At 44.3% G+C, this 22,108-nt stretch overlaps 1 protein-coding gene across 23 annotated transcripts in view; it reads left to right on the top strand.

The window, feature by feature from the left end:
- The window catches only part of BBX (BBX high mobility group box domain containing), a 145,792-nt gene extending 124,151 nt beyond the window's left edge, over positions 1-21,641 (top strand). For 19 of the 23 annotated variants that reach the window (XM_055701171.1, XM_055701165.1, XM_055701172.1 and 16 more), the window contains 4 exons: positions 2,149-2,238; positions 9,606-9,803; positions 10,462-10,654; positions 13,509-21,641. In XM_055701171.1, the coding sequence (XP_055557146.1) occupies positions 2,149-2,238; positions 9,606-9,803; positions 10,462-10,654; positions 13,509-13,596 (569 nt within the window). In that variant the 3' untranslated portion in view covers positions 13,597-21,641. The remainder of the gene's footprint in view (positions 1-2,148; positions 2,239-9,605; positions 9,804-10,461; positions 10,655-13,508) is intronic. The other 4 variants (XM_055701162.1, XM_055701164.1, XM_055701163.1 and 1 more) reach the window with 1 other exon arrangement.
- Positions 21,642-22,108: the final 467 nt, after the last annotated feature.

Below are 22,108 nucleotides of genomic sequence, written 5' to 3'. Positions count from 1 at the left end.
TCACTGATTTGTTAATTAAAAAAAAAAAAAAGTTGTAAGACTCATCTAGTTATGTACCTCTCTCTTCTTGTGGAACTGTTGTGGGAAGGCTTGTCTCTCTTGATGTGGATGAAGTGTTTGACCTTAGTCTTCAGGAAAGCTCAGTTTTTTCACTTATGCTTTCCCTTAACCGGCCTGAGCTTTTTCATTCCTTGTTTTGCATTTTTCTTGCACTGACACTAGACTGCTTATCCAACTCTGCGATACTCGTGAAGCTATTGTAAAATTTGCAGAATGACATTTGAATCAGTTTGAGTGAATGTAGCCCCTTCTGTTGGACTCTCCGATATTTGCTGTACGAGTTCTAGTGAAGCAATTCAGAGTCAAGACAATTTTGCCTAAGGTGGTGTCTTGCTTGGACTTCAGTTGGTTTGTTGTTTGACTTCTAGATTATTAATGTTTTCCCAGAGTTTTGATTTCTTCAGTAGTAAAAACTAAGCATCAGTGAGTCACAAAACCAACATGTACAAAACCCTAGGGTTTCCGTGCCTGATTCTGGCTGCATTTTAGCTTTCTCTCAGTAATTTTCACTATTCTAACAGCCTTGTGTCTCTGAAATGGTTTTCACCTTGTAAGACTAGGTCCTTCTTCCATGCGCTGCACGCTTTTCTCCTTCGCCTGCATATAGTCAGCGATGGCCAAGGGCAGTTGTGTGATCGCGTGTCACTACACAGTTCTGGTTGTGTCTCTCAGTAGCCGACGTGTGTGTCTGGTTCCTCTTAAGGATGAGGAGGAGCGGAGGAGGCTGGTATTCGTGGTGGGTAGAATTCTGTTCCGAGTCAGCCGCAGATGGGACGGACACCCTCTTGTTAGGCTATAAGCCGCCTCGTCACCTGCAGGGCATTTCATTTTTTCAAACATTTTTTCATGTTTGGGCCAGTCTGTTCTGAGCTAGCCTGAAGATTTGCTTGCCTGCTATGTCTTTGGAGATAGGATTTTGAAGTGCAGTTTCTGAAAAGTAACTCCATAGAAACAACGTTGCAGTGTAGAGGTTATGCCTGAGCTGTATCTGTGGTCTGGTATGTCTGTGTTGCTGTTGTACCGCTGTTTACTCCGTTAGTGAGACAAAGGATAGCCGGTTGATGACCTCTACTAGTGGCATACTTTGTGGTCCGATGTCACATAAGATGTCTTCTGACTACTAGTAGTAAAGAGTCTGCTATCAAAGTAGGAAAGACACTACAAGCTGGGCATAACTTCACCTTCGTCTCCCTGGAGCTTTTACTTCTGCAGTTAGTATAAATTCATTCCTGGTCACCAAAAAGGCAAAGGTAGCTGCCATCCTGTGCAGGGCTGGCCCTGCCTGGTAGGTAGGTCCCCACCCTGTCACTTGCTTGCTCTCCCCCGGTGGGATGAGGAAGAGGACTGGAAGGGAAAAAGGGAAAAAACCTCATGGGCCAAGGTAAAGACTGTTTCATGAGAGAAGGAAGGGACGACACGCACACAAGTGATGTGAAAGCACTCACCACCACCGAATTCACACCCAGCATGAGCAATGAGTCCTTTGCAAAATACTCTCCCCCCAGTTATATTGCTGAGCATGACATTACGTGGTATGAAGTACCTCTTGATCAGTGTGGGCCAGCTGTTCAGCTACGTGTTTGTGTCCCCAACCTCTTGCACACCCTCAGCCTACTGGCTGGGGTGGCAGAGGAGGAGAGATGACGATGCTGTGAACACTGTTCAGCAGTAACGGCGACATTGGTGTGTCACCAGCACTGTTCTGGTCACTGCTCTAGAACACAGCACCATCCAGGCTGCTGGGAGGAAAGTTTATTCCATTCCAGCCAAACCCAGCACCTGTTGCAAAAGAGAGCATATCTTTAAACAACCAAGCAAAGCCTTGTTGTGCTCTATGGCTAAGCTTTCCTAAGGTCACGATTCTCCAAAATGCTTTGTATGCACTTAAGCCCTGGGAGCTGGTGGGTTGAAGTACAGCCTGCTGAAAGCCTCCAGAGCCCCTTCTGGCAGGGGGGTCAGGCTTTGTGCTTCCCCATGAAATGCCACCCTGTGTTAGTGGAAGGGGAGGTTAATATAGTACGAACTGTGACTGTTGTACTCTTTTTAAAACTGCTGATTAAAAGTGTGTATTATTAATGTTGTCTGTAGGTTCATGCCAGTCTCAGAAAAAGAACTTATTCCACAAAATTGTCAGCAAATATAAGCACAGAAAGGAGAAGCTTAATGTTCCGGACACAGGTACTGGTGCATTACTTAGTTAAGGTTTTGGGCCGCCTTCTCTCTCAAATCAGTCTCGGGGAAATGCTTCTAGACAGAGACTACTCAGCTCTCTAGTCTGTGGTTGCTTTGGTCCCTTATTTCCCTGTCTGCTTTGATTCCATTAGCTCCTGGCTCCAGTTGATCATATTACCATATTTAAGTATGATGCTGGTTTTTTTTTAATTGGCATCTCCCTTAATTACAGTTTCCCTGCTCCAGACGCCATGCAGCAGAGCTGACAAAGCAAGGGCAGTTCTGCAGTTAGCCCTGAACTCTTTCATCCTCCACAGCTCTCATAGCTCTTTAATCCTTTGGTTGCTCATACCTTCATCCCTTCTGTATCAGAGACCGTGTTAGTTATCCCTTTGCCAGAGAGTTATCCCTGTCCCTGTCTCCTCTCCTTGTGATTTCCCACCGCGTAGAACTTTGCAGATTGCAGCCGATCAAGATGCAAGAGCTTGTTTCTGCACCAGATCTCAGAAATACTAACGTAAACCAACCCTCGCTCTGCAGAAATTGTAACCAGCTGGCTGCTTGCCTCAGATTGAAGACAGCTGACAGTTTTTTAAGTTACGTGCTGAATGGACTTGCTCTGCCCGCTGTCCTGCTGGTAGCTTTCCAGAGACTTTTCTTGTTGCAGTACTGTGGTCCTGCATACCTACATGTTCACAGCTCTGGGGGGCATTTTCAAGTGTACAGTATGTATGTGTTTATAGCTTAACCTGCTTCCCTGGGGCCCCCCCCGTCTTTGTTTTGTTGGGGTTTTTTTGGCTTGTATTCACGCTGTCCACACTATCCAAATGATTCCCAAGCTGTTCCTTAGTCCTTCCACAGTGGAGCTGTCTTCCACATCATCCCTGTGGTGTAGAAGAGCCCCTCTGGTTCTGCTTACTGGGTAGCTCCATGCATTTCTTCCTTTTATTTTTTTTTCCCCCTATCCATACCTGTCTCTAAGATAATAAATGGCTATCCCCGTGGCCAGTTCCCCCAGCTGCCTTTATGCTTAATGTCTTCCCCCAAGGCTTGGCCATGTTATTTCCCCTCCTTTCCTGATGCTGTGTTTTCTGTCCTCTGTGGTGCACATGCACTGTTTTCCCACACAGTCTCTGCCATCTCTGCTGCATTCACTGGTGCAAATACTTTGAAATCACTTGCTCTGTTTCGTTGTATTTGTACAACAAACATGTTGTGGGAGTCGCTTGTGAGAAGTAACTATCTTGCTTCCATGCTGGTGTGAAAAAGGCATCGTACATTAACATAGCTTTCATTGGGTGCCATTCAGATTCTTTTTCCTGAATTATTAATAGACTGTGTAGACAAATTACCAAGAAAAATGGGTGTTTAAATTCTCCTGTGGGGAAAAGAAACAGAAAGTGTTTAAGACACAATAGAGTAAAAAAATGTAAATATCTTAAAATCTGCAGATTTAAAATGTGGCTAAACAAAACATCAAAACCTCCATTGGATTAAAAGAAACCAGCCTGTTTTGATATGAAGTGTGCACTATGATCAAAGATTCCAGCCTGGCAAGTGTTGAGTACCCTGGCCTTGTTCCAGCACAACAGAGGCATGTCCTTGGAAGTTAAGCATGTGAATAATGTCATCGTGTCTAAACATTTAAGCTGTGGCTGTGCATTTGCTGGAGTAGGGCCAGTTTGCCCAGTTCCTCCCAAGACTAAAGCAACAACTCGAGGAACTTACCAGTCTTAAGCAGCCCACGTAGAAGTCATCAAAGGAAAGACAGTGGATAAATGTATTGGTGGGGGACTGCGTTTTCTCTGAGATACAAAAGGGGAAAAAAATCTGGGGTCTTGCCTGCTTTTAAGTGCCCCATGTAGTGACACTGAAAGCCAAGTGTTGCTCAGCGAAGTGCAGCGCGGGTATGGCCTTGGCCGGCAGCACGCAGCCTCGCCAGCATGTGCTGCCTGCTTAACTTCATCCTTGCGTGACTTCTGAGGCAGCAGGGCCCGGAACACTTTGACCCCACTGTCTTATATACTGCAATATTCAAGCTGAGAATCCTAGCATCTTCATTGCAATTCCAGTATACAAGGATTTAGTGAATCAAACAGCAAATGAAGATTTCAACTCCTTTTTGTGGTGAGTCTATACTCGTGGTGAGTCAAAAGTCTATAATGTGTGGGGTTTGGATTTTATGGAGTTAACTTCGCTGGAGGAACAGCTCGAATTTTTTACAGCTGGAGAGGAGACACTTGGAAGCCTTGCTGTCAGCAGAGGTCATGCTGAATTCCTGTGTTGTAGACTTGAAACGTGTGTGTGTGTGCCTGTGTGCATCTGTGTTTTGAACGAAGAAAATTAAGTGCAGTAAAGGCAGATTTTGACGTGACTGGATCATACTGTCTGGGTGTGGTGTGAGTATCTGAGTGAATTTTGACTCTGCTTGATAACATCATCCATAGCATCACCAGTGCGAATCACTGTAGCACGAATTTGTGGGTATTTATAGAGAGATGGAGCCCAGTAAAATACCAGCGGGCATGCCACAGCCCTCATTGCTCCTAGCAGAGTGCAGCCAGTAATGCAGCTGAGTCTGTTAGAGAGATGTCACCTCCTTAGGAAGGCTGACAGAAGTACAGTTGGACCCATCCCTGTTTGGGGAGGTTCAGCACCACTCGGCTGAGAGATTTATTTTCTGCCACATCGTCAAGGCTTCCTGGTGGGAAGTGATACTTCAAATAACCAGGGGGAGGTCACAACCGTGGGCTCCTTGCAGGTACATCTAGTGAGCTGTGCTGAGGGCTTTGGCGTGGTGTGTGTCGCGACCAGATGCGATGCTGGCCTTCGCAGCAGAAGGGGAGAAGACAAGCTGAACATGTGTGCTGGCCTCGGTGCGGGCTGCCGCGTGGAGGAGCCCCATGGCTGGCAGAGCTAACTGCCTGCTGCTGATCCTCCGTCAGCTCTCCCACCTGCACATCAGGCTGTACAGCCTTAGCACATATGTTTGAGAAAGCACAGAAAGCACAGAAAATTAGCAGAATGACCTTTTTCTTTTTTTTTCCCCTCTCTTCTTTTTTTTCTGCTGAGAAAGCCCTGCTGTGTGGAGCCTGCAGCCTGGAGGGAGCCGGCTCTGCGCCGCTCTGCCTTTGGCACGTGTCCAGGCTGGAAGGGCGCTGGGTCAGCACGGGCTCATGCAGCAGGGCTTCCCATCCAGGCAGCTGTTCCATACACCTGGCTTGACCATCTGCTGCTTTGTCAGCTGGTGTCTCTCGGCGTGGTAGTCCCCAGCCCTTGCAGCAGCACACCGTTGGCAGAAGAGCTGGAATTTCCACCAGGGTGTAGGTCAGAGCGTGCTTGACATCAGTTCCTTGGTGAAGCAGTTCCCCAGGCACTGGTGACTTGAACCTTTGCTCTGCCTTGCTAGGCTTCCCCTTTTTAACTTTTTAAAGACCATTAAGGCATTAAGCCCACCTTCCTTCTTGGCACCAGCATGCTTAGCCCCGCAGAGCATTCATTCTCCACAACGTGTGGCCTAACTTCTGCAGCGCTCTCCTGTAACAGATAGGCATTGCTGAAGAAATGCTTGTAAATCTGTCTTGCTGGGGTTCAGTCTGAAGAGCTTGTCTTCTTCTGTGGGTGCCGAGTGGGTCCAATTGACTTTATTTTTCTTGTTTGTGAAGATGGGGGGCAACAAGACTCCGTGCCCTCCATGTGCCTGCAGAACAGGGGTAACTGGCCATGCTAACCTGTAATGAATCTAGCTCAGGAAACCATCTGACACAGAGCTCTAGATGTTTTTCTCTCCAAGTCCTTTTTGTCACTGTGGTGTAAGCATGCCAGAAGGCCCGCACCTTCATACCGTGCTCGGCTCTGCGTGCAGAAGTAGCCCAGTGGTTCTACACATGCTGCCGTTGCGCAGTGAGTACTGACCGTGTAAGTACCTGCTGGCAGGACTGCACCCTAGGAGCTGAGCCGCTTGGCATTTCTGGGCAGCATTCCCTTGGAAATGAGCTGAGCTCTGCACAGGACAGCTCTTTGACACTGGACTGTGTGGGAACAGAAGGGATGTGGAATGGATTAAAGAAATTATTAAAGAAAAATACAGGGAATAAAACTTGTTCAGCTCTGTCCTTGTGGCACAGCAAACCAAGGGCTGGTTTGGAGCACCTGTACGGCTGTACCTCTGTCAGCTGAAGCAGTGGGGTGCTCCTTCCCCGTGCAGGAGGACACCTGCGGTAGCTACATAGTTGTTGAAGCACAGACTCCGTTCTCCTCTGGAGTCCAGGGTGAAGGGTCCTGCGAGTGAAGCCTCTGTGTGGTTTCCTCCAGGTCAGGTTTTGTGGGTTTGTGCCTGCTTGATTAACGGTCTGTAAAGAAGTCAGTGAAATGTGTTCTTATCCCAGCGTCCGCTAAGGCTGCTGGAGAACAAAAAAGAAGCTCTTCCCTTCAACACCCACCCTCCGCCCACACACCCACCCGCAAAAATACTCATGCATTATTCACCTTTAATCCTTCCTTCTTCAAAACTGTATGGCAGCAATCTTACAAAGTGATAAAAAGCTTACTTTGGAGTTAGAGAAGGGGGGGGGAAAAGTGGAGGACTCTCAAGTCTCATTTCAAGGACTGAAAAACCTTAGAACATGGAGACGGAAGATACTTGCTGCATCCCAAGTTTGTCAGCCACCTTCTGCTATTTCTTCGTCAGACACGCCAACATCGTGTACTCCTTCTTATGTCTTCAGTAACTATTGCCTCTTTTTATTTTACCTCTCAAAGTTTTTTCTTCCTTTTAATTTTTTCAGCTTTTTGGCGTGTAGACTATGAGAAAAAAACAAATGTGAAAGGGAACCGTTTACGTATTGACCGATCCAGTTAATTTCTAGTGACCTGACATGGCTTGAAATACACAACACACCTAATTAAAAGCATACCAAATCAGGTTGCTTTCTATTATATGTTGTTTATTGTTTGAAAGCATGTCTCTGTGTTTTTCTTAAGTGTGAGGAAAAAACCAAAAAAGAGTTGTATTACTAAGGTTAAAGCCATTATAAACTCAATCAGACTAGAATTAAACAGTGCTGTCAAAGTACTGTCTCATTAGAGCAAATCCTCGAATCAGAATGAACAAATGGCATTGGACTGCAACCAAACCACTACATTAATACATAATCAACGCTTATGAATTCCCAAATAAGAAATCTGGAGAGAAAGCTGCCCATTTAAGTATGCATTCCAATTAAGATTTTGGCCCCAGTCAGTGCAGTGAGCTTGTCTGAACCTCTTCCTATTAGCCCAGTTGAGTTACTTGAAAGTCACATGTGCAGTCATCAGTGCTTCTGCTGAGCGTTGCAGTGTTGTGGGGAAGATCTTTGCTTGTGATTTCTCTTGCTCTCCGTAAAGAAAATGAGTTTTACAGCATCACTCTGCTCTGGAAAGGTTAGCAGCTGTAGCTAAGCACTGAGAAAAGCTAATTGGAGCTGGGTGCTTTTTTCCAAAATAAAAGAGCATGCACACGTTCAACAATGTTTTAAACAAGAGAAGGTATGAAAGTGAGTTAAGAACATAAGCAAATTAGTTTGGAACGTTTCCAAATGTTTTTATGCTTATGTACTAGACCTGATTGTATTCTTGTGCCATAAAACATTAAAAAGTCCCTTCTTGCTTAAAAGAAAAGGGCACAGGGCAACAGCTAGCGAGGTGAAACATGTTCCAGCCGTACTCTACATCCAGTCCCCATCCTCGCACGTGTAACAGATAAAGAACCTAGCAAAAGGTGGAGGTTATGTTAACCATATCTCTGAATAGGAAGCTCATTACATCTACAAAACAAGTAATAGATAAACGGTAAATACACGTTAAAATGAAAGAGGGAGGTGTCCCTGCAAACCGCTTGGCTGTTGGGCATGGTCTGTGGGGTCGGGTGGGATGCAGCCACGCTCGGCGTCGGCGGCTGGTCTCCTTCAGGGCTTAGCCCTCCTGAAAGAGCAGTTGTTGCAATTGCATCTTGAGTGTTGTGCGTGTAATTTTTGCTGGTCCTTCAACTCAGGAAGGGAGCAAATGGGTCTTAAACATATCTTCAAAACGGAAGGAAGGATTGGATGGAGTTGTGGGGAAGAGAAGGCTAACTGTAGGCACAGTAACAGCTGTGAAATATGTAAGGGACTGTTGCAAAGAGATGGGGCGTAACCTGATGGGTAGTGAAGGAAATGAGTTGTAAACGTAGCGGGGGAGATGAGAGGCAGGCATTTAGGAAGAAATGGGGAATCATTCAGGATGGCAATGTACTGGGAAAAAACACCCCAAGGGCTTGGTGCAGATGCTACAAGCGCTCCCAATTTCAAAGCAGGTTAGACGGCCATATGTAAGAAATTACCTAGGCATTCCCCTTGCTCCCTGTAGTCTCCTTCTAACCCTAGCTCACAGTGGCCGCAGATGGGGTAGGTCTCAGAGTACTTTTATCACACGAGGAAAAAAGACATCACAGATGGAATTTATGGACTAGTGATACCCTACGGTATCAGCGGAATGGCTTATTAAGTCAATAGAAATTACAAAGGATTGGCAACTGCGCGCTGATTTCAGACTTTGGAAGCTTAAATACATTTTGTGGTTGCTGTCCAACCAATTTCTTCATGAACAAGATCAAAGTGACTGTTCAGGTGAAAATTTGTGATAGAGTTCCAGTTCAGGGAAGAAGGTGACTTGGAAATGCCAACACTGGTACTTGCTGAGAATGATTTGAAACTGTTCCTCTCTCCCTCTCTGACTTTATGTAGGCAATGTTTTCATCGTGGTATTTTATCCTATGTTTACTTTCTTTTTTTAGCATTCTTGTCTTCAGCTGTGATCCAGCTCTGCTTTTATATTTGCTGCCTTTTGGGTGTTTTTTTTAAGGCTTGTTCTTTTGTAAAAGGCAGTGTTTCCCTCTGCTTGGAGGAGACGATGTAGAGTGACTACAGAGGAAGGATTGGGGTTTAGTCAGGAATTCCTGAATCCTGCTTGTGGGTCCGTCTGTGAGCTAAGATAAGCTTACACGGGGACCATTATTGTTCCTTAAATACATTTCATCGCTTAGCTACTTGCTGGCATCTTCTGTTGCAGAGTGTTTTATACAGATTGTTTGATACCCGGCTGCCATCAAAGTGCTACTGCCCATCTCACAGTTTTCTTTGCAAATATTAGAAACTTGAACCTTCCAGGATACCTTTAAGAGCTGATGCTACTGTTGCCCTGCAAACATCGGCAGCATTCGGAACATACCTTACTGTGGGTTATGCTCCAAGTACCTGTGAGGGAAGGCTTTATGCAGATAGATGCAAAATGGTAAATGAGTGTAGCTAGTAGCTGACTTACTCGATATGTGAAATGGTGTTTTTATCCTCTTTCAGCCATACTCTCAGAAGACAGAAATTCCAGCGAGTCTGCCTGGAAGAATAAAATTTCTCTATCTGCCCTAAACACTCCAGAGCCAGCAATGATGCATGAACCTTTAGTTGGCAGCCAGAAAAGGAAAGCAAGGAAAACTAAGATCACACATCTTGTCCGAACAGCAGATGGTCGAGTGTCACCAGCAGGAGGGACGCTGGGTAAGGAAATTGGCGTTTAAATTTTGTTAAAACTGAATGTTTGGAGAAGGTTTGGGACTGCAAGCAGCCGGTCAGGGAAGTAGTTCTCAGTTAGCTTGTTTTCATACCTGCTTAGGTCATTCTGTAAAATACAGGTATTAATCAACTGGGAAATCACTGAGTCTGTGATGGCCAACTTCTTTTGCTGGAATGCCCAAATCTGTCCTCACTGTGGGTACTTCTCTCTTAAGAACTAAGGACTCATACTGAGAGAAATGGAAAATGGTTACCTTTCATAGTTTGTTTCCAGCCAGCGAAGAAACTACACTGCACCTATTTATAGGATGTAAAAATAAATTCCACAATGGGATGGTCAATGCCCCAGTCCTTGCAGGAGTCCTCTGCGCTTAAAGTAACCTTTCAGGACTCCTGTTAAACAAAAGCTCTCTTGCCTGACCTAAAATACTAAACGCAGTTGAAAGCAAAATCAGTAAACTGCTTCATAAACCTTAGTACTGTGCTTGTGCCAATAGCTTGGGTCAGAAGAGGCTGCAGCCTGAATCGGACCACACTTGCAGAAATCAAAGTCCTAAAGGTTAACACCAGACTAGTCAGCGTATCGATGGGCTGCTGTGAATTTAAGGGCTAGATGTGCAAACTTTGGTTTCTTTCATTGCAGAGGAGAAGCCAAAAGAGCTGCCACAAAGTACTCTTCAAAAAACATCAAGTGCAGAAACAGATTGCAACGGTGAATGCTCCAGAAATGCAGAGACAGAAGAAAATCATAGTATTACGTCAGATATGCCGGCGGTGTCTGCGTTTTTTAGCTTAGCTGCTCTGGCAGAAGTAGCAGCCATGGAAAATGTACACAGGTATGGTTTGTTTTTCCCCTTGTTGTCTAAGTGAATAGTACGTGGCAGCCAGCTTGTTCGGAAAGCATGTGAATTGCAGACTGTTTAATTTGGCCTGTGTTTCCTCTTCCGCAGCTTTCCATGAATGTCTGTTTTGCACCACTTGCTTAGTAGTGTTAAGTCTTCACCCAAATGACAGTGTAATCTATTTCAGTCATCAGTGAAGTGATCCTCCTTGGTAGGCTTACCTACCTATTTTTGCTTATAAACAGGTTCATGTGCTCCTTGAGATCCTAACGAATGAGGGTTTCTAATTATTATGAGATGCTATTTGTCAGATAATAGCAGATTTAAATAGCTATTGCATGCTGATCTGCCGTTTTCAGTGGCCTGAAACCATGGAGGGAATTTCATGTAACTTCAGCTGAAGAAGCCTTCATGTCGACCATGGCTGAAGGAAGCTAACTTGTTATTTTTGCTCTTGTGCTTTGCTGTGTAGGAGGCAAAGCGCCTGCAGAATGACATGGGGCAGAGCAACTCTGGGTGGTGGAAAGCCACATTAGTTTGTGTTGGTCCTCTCAGTTACTGAGTAGACCCTCCACACAGATAAGGTGGAGAATGTGCAGGTTACTTAGGGCTGTTGGATCAGCCCAGCATGGTCAGATCCTGCCTGCTGGATGTGCAAAGGGAGGAAATCCATCACACCAAGTCCTCCTTGGCTCCTAATTGTCCAGTGTTGTCCTTATGATGCTGCGGCTTCTTGGAGATGAAACCCCGTCCTTCCCTGCAGTAGAAAGTCAGCGAGGACATGCTGGGCCAGTTTGAAAGCATCACAGCCTCTGCAGATGGCATTTGGCAGGTTGCTGACTGCCTGAGAAACTCCACAAGGCTTGACTAAGGTTGACGAAACCGTTCACAGCCTCAGTTTACTGGTGGTCTCGTGGGCCCCATTGGCCAGCCCAGCCCTGCCTGCTGAGGCTGCGCATCAGACGCCAGAAGGCTCGTAGAAGCACGGGGGCCCTAGCAGAAGCAGTGGGCTCGCCCCAGCCTGCTAGCTCTTCCCTGCAGCGGCTGTTGTCTTGCCTAAGCAGCACCGTTCTGGGTCAGAAGTGTTCTCGTACTGCAGCCAGCCTGGCCCTTCCTCCCAGCATTGCCGAACAAGTGTCTGCTATCCAGACAGCAAAAGTCTGACCTTGTTTCTGGCATCTTCTGTGGTCAGAAGCCACGAAGTGGGACCTGGGGAAGTGCTGTGCTAGGCTCTGCCCTCACTCACAGCCTTGTGGTTTCATTGATTTCCAGTAACGCTGACCAGAATCACACAAGAGCAACAGGATTTGCTTCACTGTGGTTTTCCCCTCTTTGTTCCTCAAAGAGTTCTTGTCCTCCCAGTTGTTTCCCCACTGAAATGAGATGTTTTACATAGCCTCTTGTTTGGGGCTGCCTTAGTCCCGCTTGTTGTCATCTCACCATACAGCTAGAGCAATGCAGCACCTTCCGTCAGGCCTGAAAACACCAAACTGGCACGTGTCCAGCAGCTGTTGCAAATTCTGGCCTGTAATCGCCCCCGGGGGGGAGATGACAGCAGGAGAGGACTCTTTGTCAGTAGGAACTTAGCCACATCTTGCAGATTTGGCAAATGGAAATCAAAACAGAAACCTGGATCTGATGCACTAGAGGCTTCTCAGTTTTCTACTCTGTCAGCTGTTTGTTATCTTGTGCAACTCGCTTCTTTATTTGCAAACAGCCAGAAAGGAGAACAACAGCATTAGAGGTTTCCTTGATGTGTTTCTTCAGTGTCTGAATTTAATTATTAAATAATTTCCCAGAGCCTTGGGCCATGGAAGCCAAACTCCTTTTTAACTGTAATTAGAGCTTGTCTGGAAGTAGCAGCGTGGTTTTCATTCGGAGGTTTCTGTTTGGCTGTATTTACCTTGTGCATGCCCCAGTGCAGCATGCAGCTGTGAGCCCGAGCTGCGTTTTGTGCCAAGGTCACTCACTCCCTTGCCCTCCGGTTCTGCAGAGCACGTCGGTACCTCCGCGCCCGCCGGGGCCTTGGCTGTGCCAGGGGGAGCAGAAGTGGCCCTTGTGTAAATAAGAAGTGAGCCCCAGGTTTGCGTTGCTGCAAACGACACGTACTGCAACCAAAATAGAACCTGACTTGTGAGATTAGGTAACAGGCAGTGACGTGCTTTGTGTATGTATTTTAAAAGGCAAGCTGCAGAGGAGCTCTCCCAAGTCCATCTGCTACAGTGATTGATGTTGATTTAGAGCATGTTAATTCTGGTGCAGTTTATTTTTATGATCCCCTGTGCCAGGGGATCATTTGTAAATTAACACCGCTGTAGTAATGAGAGAGATGTGCTGGGCTGATGAAGTGTTAAGTCATGAAACCTGGAGTAATTGCAGTGTGCGACCGTGCTGATGAGTAGATTTCCGTATTGTTGAAAAGCTGGCTACTGGCTCGCGTTACCATGATGTGTGCATTTACCTGCTTTTGCCACGCGTGAGCTGTACTCTGCCTCTGCGGGCTGAAGCCCCGCTGCCTTACAGAATGAGTAACAGTCCTTGTGTGCCCCTGCCTTACTCGTCAGCTGAGCATTTTGGTTTGTGTAAGTCAAACACCATTGCGCCATGGCTTTGCCTGACTTTGCATCGTGTTGCAGGTTGTCCTCGGGACGCCGTGCTGCTGTTGCAGGAACACCTCTACAGGCGGCTGTAACGGCAGTGTAGGGGCACTGCGGCAGCGGGCAGTGACGGTGCCGTGCTGTCAGACGTTCAGTCCTATCATGCGCCGCTTCCCATCCTTTCTGGTCTGCTAAAAGCACCTCCTGTGCTTCAAATAATGATGGGTGGCTTTTCTTTTTTTCTTTTGCAGAAGTCAGAGGGCCACGCCTCTCCCACATGACGGACAGCCAAATGAAATGTCTCAGGCTCCAGTGCTTATTTCCTGCGCTGACCAGTGAAGCTCCACTTTATTGTAAAACATTGTGCTTTACCTAATATCCTAGCCTTGTCTTTTATCAAGGGAAGCTAGTCAGTCCATATGATGGAAACTATAGACTGCAAGCAAGTGCTTATTGCTCTGAGTGGCCCAGAATTCACTGGAAGCCAGACGTTAGCAACTTGGGCCAGGTCCTCAAATCGGAACCCAGTATGTAGAAGGGTGATATTAATTGTCTATTAATGAACAGAAATGGAATGATCCCAGAGCTTGCTTTCTATTGAAGGCTTTTAAACAGTACATAGGTGGTTGGTGTGAAAAAGGCTGCCTTTACTGTTAGCTCACACAGCATCTCTTTTACCAACCAGAGAGTACGGCAACTAGTTTCGTATAATACCTAGTTATTCTAAATGAAAATAAAAAAAAAAAACAAAAAAAACCAACAAAAAAAACCAACAACAACAAAAACACTGACGCACTGCACTAGTTATTATTAGATATTCTTAGTCATTTTTGTACATGAAGATTTAAGTTCTAAGATGGTTTATATTAATAGGTTATGCCTACGTTTATATTGTAGAATGAATTTAAAACCTGTTCCAGAGAACTCAAGGCAGCCTGGACAGATGTACCATTGTTAGCGGTGTTTGGGCAGCCACGTGGTCCAGATGTTCTGCACTTTTATATTTGCCACCGGAGTGGTAGAGTTTACTGGGAAAAATTCTGACAGGCTACGTTTAGGTTTGTTTCTTTTTAATTTAGCTTTGAATAACCAGGATGATGTGCATTAGAAAAAGGAGTGGTGTATGGAAAAGAAAATACTGCAGATAATTGACTTGTCTTTCATGCCTTGGAGGGTTCCTTTATTTTTGCATAGATATCTGAGCGACTTGGTGAAACTTTCCTGTAAACAAAAAAGTACTGCAAATGCGTTTTTCAAAAGTGACCTTAGTATTATTTCACCTTTCTGAAAAACCTAAACCCGTGACTTTTCGATATACATGTACACCAATACACATACCTTTTACATTCTACAGACACTGGCATTGTTGTAGTTACTATGCATGGTCCAAATCGGCTTCAGAATTTGCGTAAAGGGCCAATTACAGTTTGCGTTGGTGAAGTGGCGAGTTGTATACAGATAAAACTACAACCGAAGAGTAACGTTTGACTGAATTCAGACTACCAAACAGATCCATCTGCCAGTTTCTGTCCTTGCTTATGTCGAATTTTTGTGTTTTGCTCTCATAAATGCATCCCAGAAGCAGGCGGAGTGTATCACTTGGCCTGTTACCTTTGCTATCTTGACTTACACTGTTGTACAACTGAACATTAATTCCTACCAATAGATGCAAAACGATCACTATTAATTGATCTAAAGCTACAAATTCGACAGGGTACTTCTTCAATAGCACAAGATGTTTCCCTACTTTTTGCATTGTAGCACAACAATTTACCAAATTGGACTCCAGCAATAATTTTCTATTAGTCTTCATCATACCGGCTGAACTTTTGATAGTATTAGATTGAGTTTGAAGTTCTTTGAATTAAGTCTTTAAATGATGCGAGTTTACATCATTCTATCAGGCATTCTTATTTATACTTGACTGAACTGATAATGTGTTTGGGGGTTATTTTGTAACTAATTTGATGTAATAGCCATATGGACAGTAACTCTATTAACGCTTGCTAGGTTTAGCCTTTCATCGTTGTAGCTAAGCGAAAGTCTTTGGTTCAGTGTCAGGAAACAATATACAACATACCACACGAGTTGTAACAAAGGAGTGAAGGTCTGACGAAAGGCAGGTAGCTGGGAAGTGTCACTGAAATAGCACCATCGAGGATGCATGTGTTGGAAGAAGGGAACAACGACAAAAACGAACAACAAAATTTACGAGCCAATGAGTCAGTGAAAAGGCTTTTTAAAAATTCAGGTGAATATATGACTAAGAGCCCCTAGAATGCCATTGCAGCCTATGGCAGTATTTTTAATAAGATTTTAGTAAAGTTTTATAAGTTATTTTAACAAGACAGGAAAAACTTAAAAAGACTTAAAACTGTTGGGTCACAGCAAGGTGGCTGTTGGAGTTTTGGACCACTTTATAATTAGCTGAAATCCAAATACGTTACAGTGCAGGCCGTTCACGTTGACAATGGTACTAACTTATTTCTCTAGAAAACCTTTAGAGTAGATATATTTTTGTCAAAGCACCCCATCCTTCCTCGATTTAAATTTCAATATTGTTCCTGAAGATATTTCTGTATATTAATGGTACCTTTTTTAAAAGAAACAGAAAATTACTTTTTTCTATATGAATTAATATCTTACTTGATCTGCTTTTCCTTGACTTTCCCTTAGAGAGGGGGTAGGGTTGGGTCAGTTTACTGGATATGACTGTTTTCAGATACTTACAAACCTTTTTGTAGATATGCTTAATTTTTAAGCGATTAGGCACTGAGAGTAGCAGAAATCCTGCAAAGCTTTATAGTTCACTAGGCATTTGCCTTTGTTGGTTCTCTGAGTGACGTCTTGATTTGAGTAGCTAGAAATTTCCCTGAATCTACTAGAAGGGGTATCAGTATTTTCAGGTAACAAAGTCTGTTAGCACAACAAAAATTTCAGACCAATATCTTACTGTATTGGGGTTGGGTTTTTTCCTTGTTTGTTTTGTTTTAATTTTTATTAATTTCAGCTGCTTTCATTTTGGAAAATCTATTGCTATTGTGTGTACTTCAGTATACCAGCAAACACTGTTACCCGTTAACACATTGTCCACAAATGCCTCTAGAGAAGAAATTGTTGCACCTTATGTATATCTCAAGCAAACCAAAATATGATGCTTTTCTGCTTTGTTTATTCTGAATATGTTGTATCATACTTTACTGAACCCATTTTAACTTAGCTAAAGCTATCGATATTTATGCATTTCACATTATTTTCTGGATCTGAACCTGTGTATAAATCTTTCTTTAAAAAAAAAGAAAAGCATTTACCGTAGTTGTCCTCTGTGAGTTATCCATGGGAGAGGGGGGGAATCTTGTCTCAAGTGTAAAATGCAGTACTGTCCCAGTTTTCCTTGGTTTTTATTTATTTAGTGATCTTTGATATTTCATATGTAGTTTTGAGGTATACAAAATATGTTGTCGTAGCCGAAGCTACAGATCTAAGCAGCTGGGAGAAAATTACTTTAATGTCTTCTTAATTGTTGTAGTACTGTATACAAATATGGGAAAAACGTTCTGCACAACATTTGAGATGCAGATTCTTATCCCCACAGTAGGTTGTTTTCCAATATTAGACCAAATCAATCAAAACTCAAATGATCTTAAAGGTCTTTTTCCAACCTAAAGGATTCTATGATTCAAAAGACATCTATGGAGATTACTTAATGCTCTGCTTATGGCAGTAACTACCCCTTGAATGTGCTGTGATTTCAGAAATAGAATATATTTATTTAAGATGACTGAATGCTCTTTTATACTAATACAATATTCCAAAGTCATGAGCAAGAGACTTCTTGGTAGTTTGGGTTTCTATTTTATAGCATTGGTGCATGACTTTTGAAATTAAAGTGGTAAGCGTTGTCGGAAAGGGGCGCAGGAACGAGGGACTGGTAGAAGCGTGTGAACTTGCGGTGTTTAAATTCCAGCTTTGGTCTTTATTATTTGGGTGAAAGCTGTCTTTGTGGCATGAGGCTGAGGAGCACTCTGCAGTTTGTATCGAGTGGAAACCCGAGGGAGCTGGAACTCATATCAGAGCAGGGGATTTGCCTTATAGTTGGGATGCTATCTTTCGGAACAGGATATTAAATTGAAGCAGTTTTAATTTCCACTGCCTGTTTAGCTACTGTACGAATACTGAACAGACTGAAGGCAACAGTCGTAGACGTGGGACAGCTAAGAGAGGAGGGAAGGAGAGCTGCCCTTTGGTTTCAGTATGGCAAAGTTATGGCAACAAAGGGGAATTAGAAAAAACGATAGATGTATATATGTGTGTGTATGCGTGTGTGCATGTGCGCCTGGGTGTGTACATTCTGGAAAAAAAAAAAAAAAGGTGGGAAAAACAAAAACATGATGGGTCTACAAGAGACTACAATGTACGTTGACCCTGTGAGTGCACTCCCTTTTTTTGGATGCTGAGTCTACTATGGCTACCTCTCCTAAAAGACTACTTTTGTTGACTTCCATTTGCTTTCAGGCTTGATTGCGTAATCTTTTCAGCCATTGGTACCATTTGTATATCGCTGTGTGCTTCACTTTCCAAGAGCAGCGTTTCTATAGCGCAGGCAGCGTAAAGGCTGAATATACAGCGGTGCCCAAACTGTGTTGCTGGAGCGTTTTTGTTTAACCTCTGCCGTAGGCATGTGGGTTGCAGGACGCGGGCCCACTGGCTCTGGTTGGGTCAGTGAGGTCATTTTGGGTAAAATGCGGTGCTGGTGGGGCGCTGGGCTTCAGTGGTTGCCAGAGGTGACGCAGTAAGCCAAGCGCTGCTCTTGAAACTTCTTCTGGAAGTTTATGTTTGATTTCACAAGGAAACGTAACCGTGCAGCTTGTGTCTAGTACACCATGCGTTACCCATTAGACACTGCTCGTTTGCCGTGCTTGCTGGGTAGTGTGTAGAGCTCCTAGGTGTCTTGCCGTGTTCTGTGATGCTTGGGGCGTCCGAACCTTGTACATAGTGTGGAACTGTCACCTACAGCTGCCAGGATGCTGAGGCACTTCAGGACACTGGGCGCCGTGAACGAGTGCATTTTAGGCTGTGAAGGAGTCACTTGCCTCCTCCCCCGGTGTCCCCAATAAAAAGGCACAGTGAGGTTTATGCTCTCACCTAAGTACTATTATATTCATTTATATACTCGGTATTTTCTACTGAATTGACAACCTTGAAGAAGCTTATGAGATGGATGTATATTTTATGTTCCCCTAGTAATTCTTCTAAGGCAGAAATCTAGGAAGACTTGGCATGACATCTCCACTCAGCATCCCACCTACGCTTACACCGAAACCCATCCTTACTGCCGGGCCAGAGTTGTTGCTTGCACCGGGACAGTGCAGAGCCCCCATGATGGACCACTACGCTCTTGGCGATAAGCTTGGGCTTGCGTGACGTTCCTGGGGGCGGCACGTCCTGACCCTAGGGCCTTCAGTGACGTGAAAACGACTGCAATTAGCTTAACATTTATTGAGTTCTTCCAAATAATTACGTTGGAGGTTCTGGGTCTTGACTGTTAGCACATACCAGCAGACCCACCCTGTACTCTACTGGCAAACCCCACAGCTGCCCAGGCTAACTGCCCAGGCTGCTGAACGTCACGCCCTCACCTGCTCTTTGCACCCCTCCAACTGAAACCTGGTTTTCCCCCATGCACTGCTATACCTTAACCAGCGGTTGGGGCTCTGAAGGTGACAGAAGCAGAGGAGGCATGTATGTGCGTGTGTCTGCATGCGTGTGTACGTACGCGTCCACACGCGCACATCGGAGTGCCATGACTTGCAGCGTGTTCTCTGCAAAAGTGTTCCTGTCTTCAGTGATAAAACAGCATGAGGTTTCTCAGACGATAGTTTTCCAACTTTCTTGCTAGATTTCTGTCTCTTCCCTTCACATTACACCAGAAGGTGTGATTTGTGAAAATCACACCTGAAAAAAACCACCACCCCACAGTTCCTGCTAACCTAGATGCTGCGCAAACCTTCTTTCTCAGCAGTGCTTGCTTTTAATAACCAGTATCTGTTCATAGTTTTAACACAACTGATTTGCCATGATCTTTCTTCCTAGAGCCCAGTCCTGCAACTTTCATTCTCGCACATAATTCCACTGAATTTTGACCTAGTATCTGACTTTATTCTCTCCAAAGCTTGGTGAAAACATGCCTTACAATAGTTCATCTCCACCAGTGGTATAACAGAGCTACTGCCTTCTTAGATGTGTGTAGTTAAAAGTAAGTCAATAAGCACATTTATAGAATGTCATACTTTCTTCAAAAACCTCTAATTTGATATCTTTAAGTGCACATGTTAAGTCATGTGTATAACATGCTAAAGTATGTTAAACTGTGATAATAAAACTGAATAAAATATTTAATAAAGTATTTGATAAGGACCTTTAAATAGATTTCTTTATGTTCATTCTATTTTGGTTATCTAGTGTGTGCCTGTAAACAGTTTCCCATTTAAAACTAATGATTGCAAATAAATACTATTCAAATGGAGCTTCTTTGATGCTTCACCTGCTTTACTATCACATGATTGTTTACTTTAACATACCACTGAGTTAGCAGTATTTGCAGAGTTTGGTTTTAGAGATAGTATGAATTTGTTGGCTTTTCTTATACTTAAAAGGAAACAAGCTCATTTTCCACCCAAAAAAGGAAGATGCCAAACCCCAGAGATGGAGCCTCAGAACTGTGAGCTGTAGTTCCCTGTCAGCTCATCCATTCAGCTTCTCCACAGGGACTGTAAAGAGTGTCGCGTATTTTGCAAAGAACTTCTGCCCATTTGTGCTTGCTTACACGTTGTCTATTATGGGAGCTTCCATTTTTTAGTTTCAAAACTTCCAAGCCTGATTCAGCCCTGTTGACATTGCTGGAAAGATCCATAGACCCGTGCGAGTGCCCCAGAATTCAGTGGATTTATATCGGCATAAAGCTGGAGACCGTGGGACGGAGAGAGCCCGGACTCCGTGCAGTTAGGCTCTGGGAGAAAAGTTTGCCTTTTCTTCTGAGCTTTCCAGGTGTCCGCTTTGTGTTTCTGGATTTTGTCATCTTTGCACAATTGGGAAGCTCGTGTATAGTCCACACCATCCCGCGTGAAGAAGCTGTTGCTGTGTTTTCAGTCCTTGGACACTAAGAGAACTTGCTCAGAAATGGATTCTCTTTTAGAAATAAGTGGCAAGGGTCGTCAATATTTAAACTTACAGGTCCTGACTACTTTGGAAACTTAAATCAGGACTCTGTTCTGCCCATATTTTTTACCATCTTGAGGCCTGAAAATTGGGCAGTTGGGGATCTTGTCTTTACCTGTCCTTGGATGCCTGAAGCCTCCTTGGTCACAGTGAATTTTTCTGGCCACAGAAGACCCAAGCAGAGACTTCATGAAGCCAGCAGGCACTGGTTGGTTGTGTGGCAGCAGAACTGTCTCCAAATCAAAAGGAGCAGAAGGGGGAAGCCTTTAGGTTTGTTTGGGGTTTGGGTTTTTTTTTTTAACTGTGTGCCATTTACTCAGGAAAGAAGAACTGTGTACAATCGTGCACTGCCGTTACTGGGCATGCGTCAGTATGTCTGCAGAGAAACGCCAGGAATGGAAGAGCTTCAGCGATAAAGGCCACATAAAGGTCACACTTGGGGAAGGAGGAGAAAAGCTCTGTTTCCACGAGCAAAAAAAGACAGACAAAATCTTAAGAAATGCCTATTTTTTCAGTATAGTATGCCCAGTCAGGGACATTGAAGTCACTATGCTGGCTTTTTTTCATTACTGAATTACCTTAGGACAGTCATCTCGATTCCTCAAACTCCCATCTTTTCCCATCTGCTGTCATTTTGTTCTTCCAACAAAAGACCCGCTGAATTCCCTGACTCTTGGTGCATCTAGGTGTGCTTCATAGCCAGCTCACATTGCTTCCTGCAGCTGCGTGGCATTGCACTGACACTTTCTTAATTGTCAGGTAAGATACATTTCCATTAATATTTTGGAAAAACACGGGGTGGAAAGGCATCCTCCTCCTTCTCCTCGAGTGCCGTGCTTCTGGCAGGCATGCTGATGTTCTCCCCTTGGTACCGTTTGCTGGGTCCTTTCCATTGTTCATCCCGGAGTTATTTAACATGCAGCCAACCCCGCTTTCAAATAGGTTATTTTCTTTTCTTTTTTTTTTTTTTCCCTACAATGTGACAATGTTAAGTGAGACACAAAGTATACTTGAGCATACCCTAACCATGCTATATACCAGCTTCTGAAGCTGTTGGTTCTTCAGTAGGACACTAGCACTTTGTAACAAAATACAAGATGCGTTCCTATATCTGCTGCAAAGTTCTGTTTTGTTTTGTTTTCAGAAATAAAACCTGTAAGATATAACGCCTACCATCTATTCAGTGTCATCTTCTTTTTGTGGACTGTTCTTGGCACAGCAGCAGTAAGAAATTGAGCTCTAATGTATCTAAAACGTACTCTAGACTTCAGCTAGGCTTCCTTGGCTCCTTTCCGAAAGGAGGAGATCTTCAGCAGCAGCAAGCTAGCGCGAGATGCAGCGCGCTCAGCCCCACTTGAAGATCCAGCCTACATAAAGCGATACAAAAAGTTCATTCCGTGCCGAGCAGCACTTCAACCTATTCATCAGCCCATGAAACAAGAGGAACTGGTTGAAGTACACCCCAAAATCAAACCGGTTGAGTCAGAATGTCAGGTTTAGCACCGAACTGTAATTCTCTGAATGAGAACACCTTCTGCTTTAATCCCCTCTGTAGCATTGTGTTGGTTTTGTTTGTTTTGCTTAGTGTTTGGATCTGGAGTGGAACCATCGCGAGTGTCAGGTGTGTTTGTTG

The sequence above is a fragment of the Falco cherrug genome, chromosome 2 (assembly GCF_023634085.1).
Source record: "Falco cherrug isolate bFalChe1 chromosome 2, bFalChe1.pri, whole genome shotgun sequence".
In the NCBI taxonomy this organism is placed as follows: Eukaryota; Metazoa; Chordata; class Aves; order Falconiformes; family Falconidae; genus Falco; species Falco cherrug.
The sequence above is the reverse complement of the archived record's forward strand: the minus strand, read 5'-3'. Positions and strand labels throughout refer to the sequence as shown.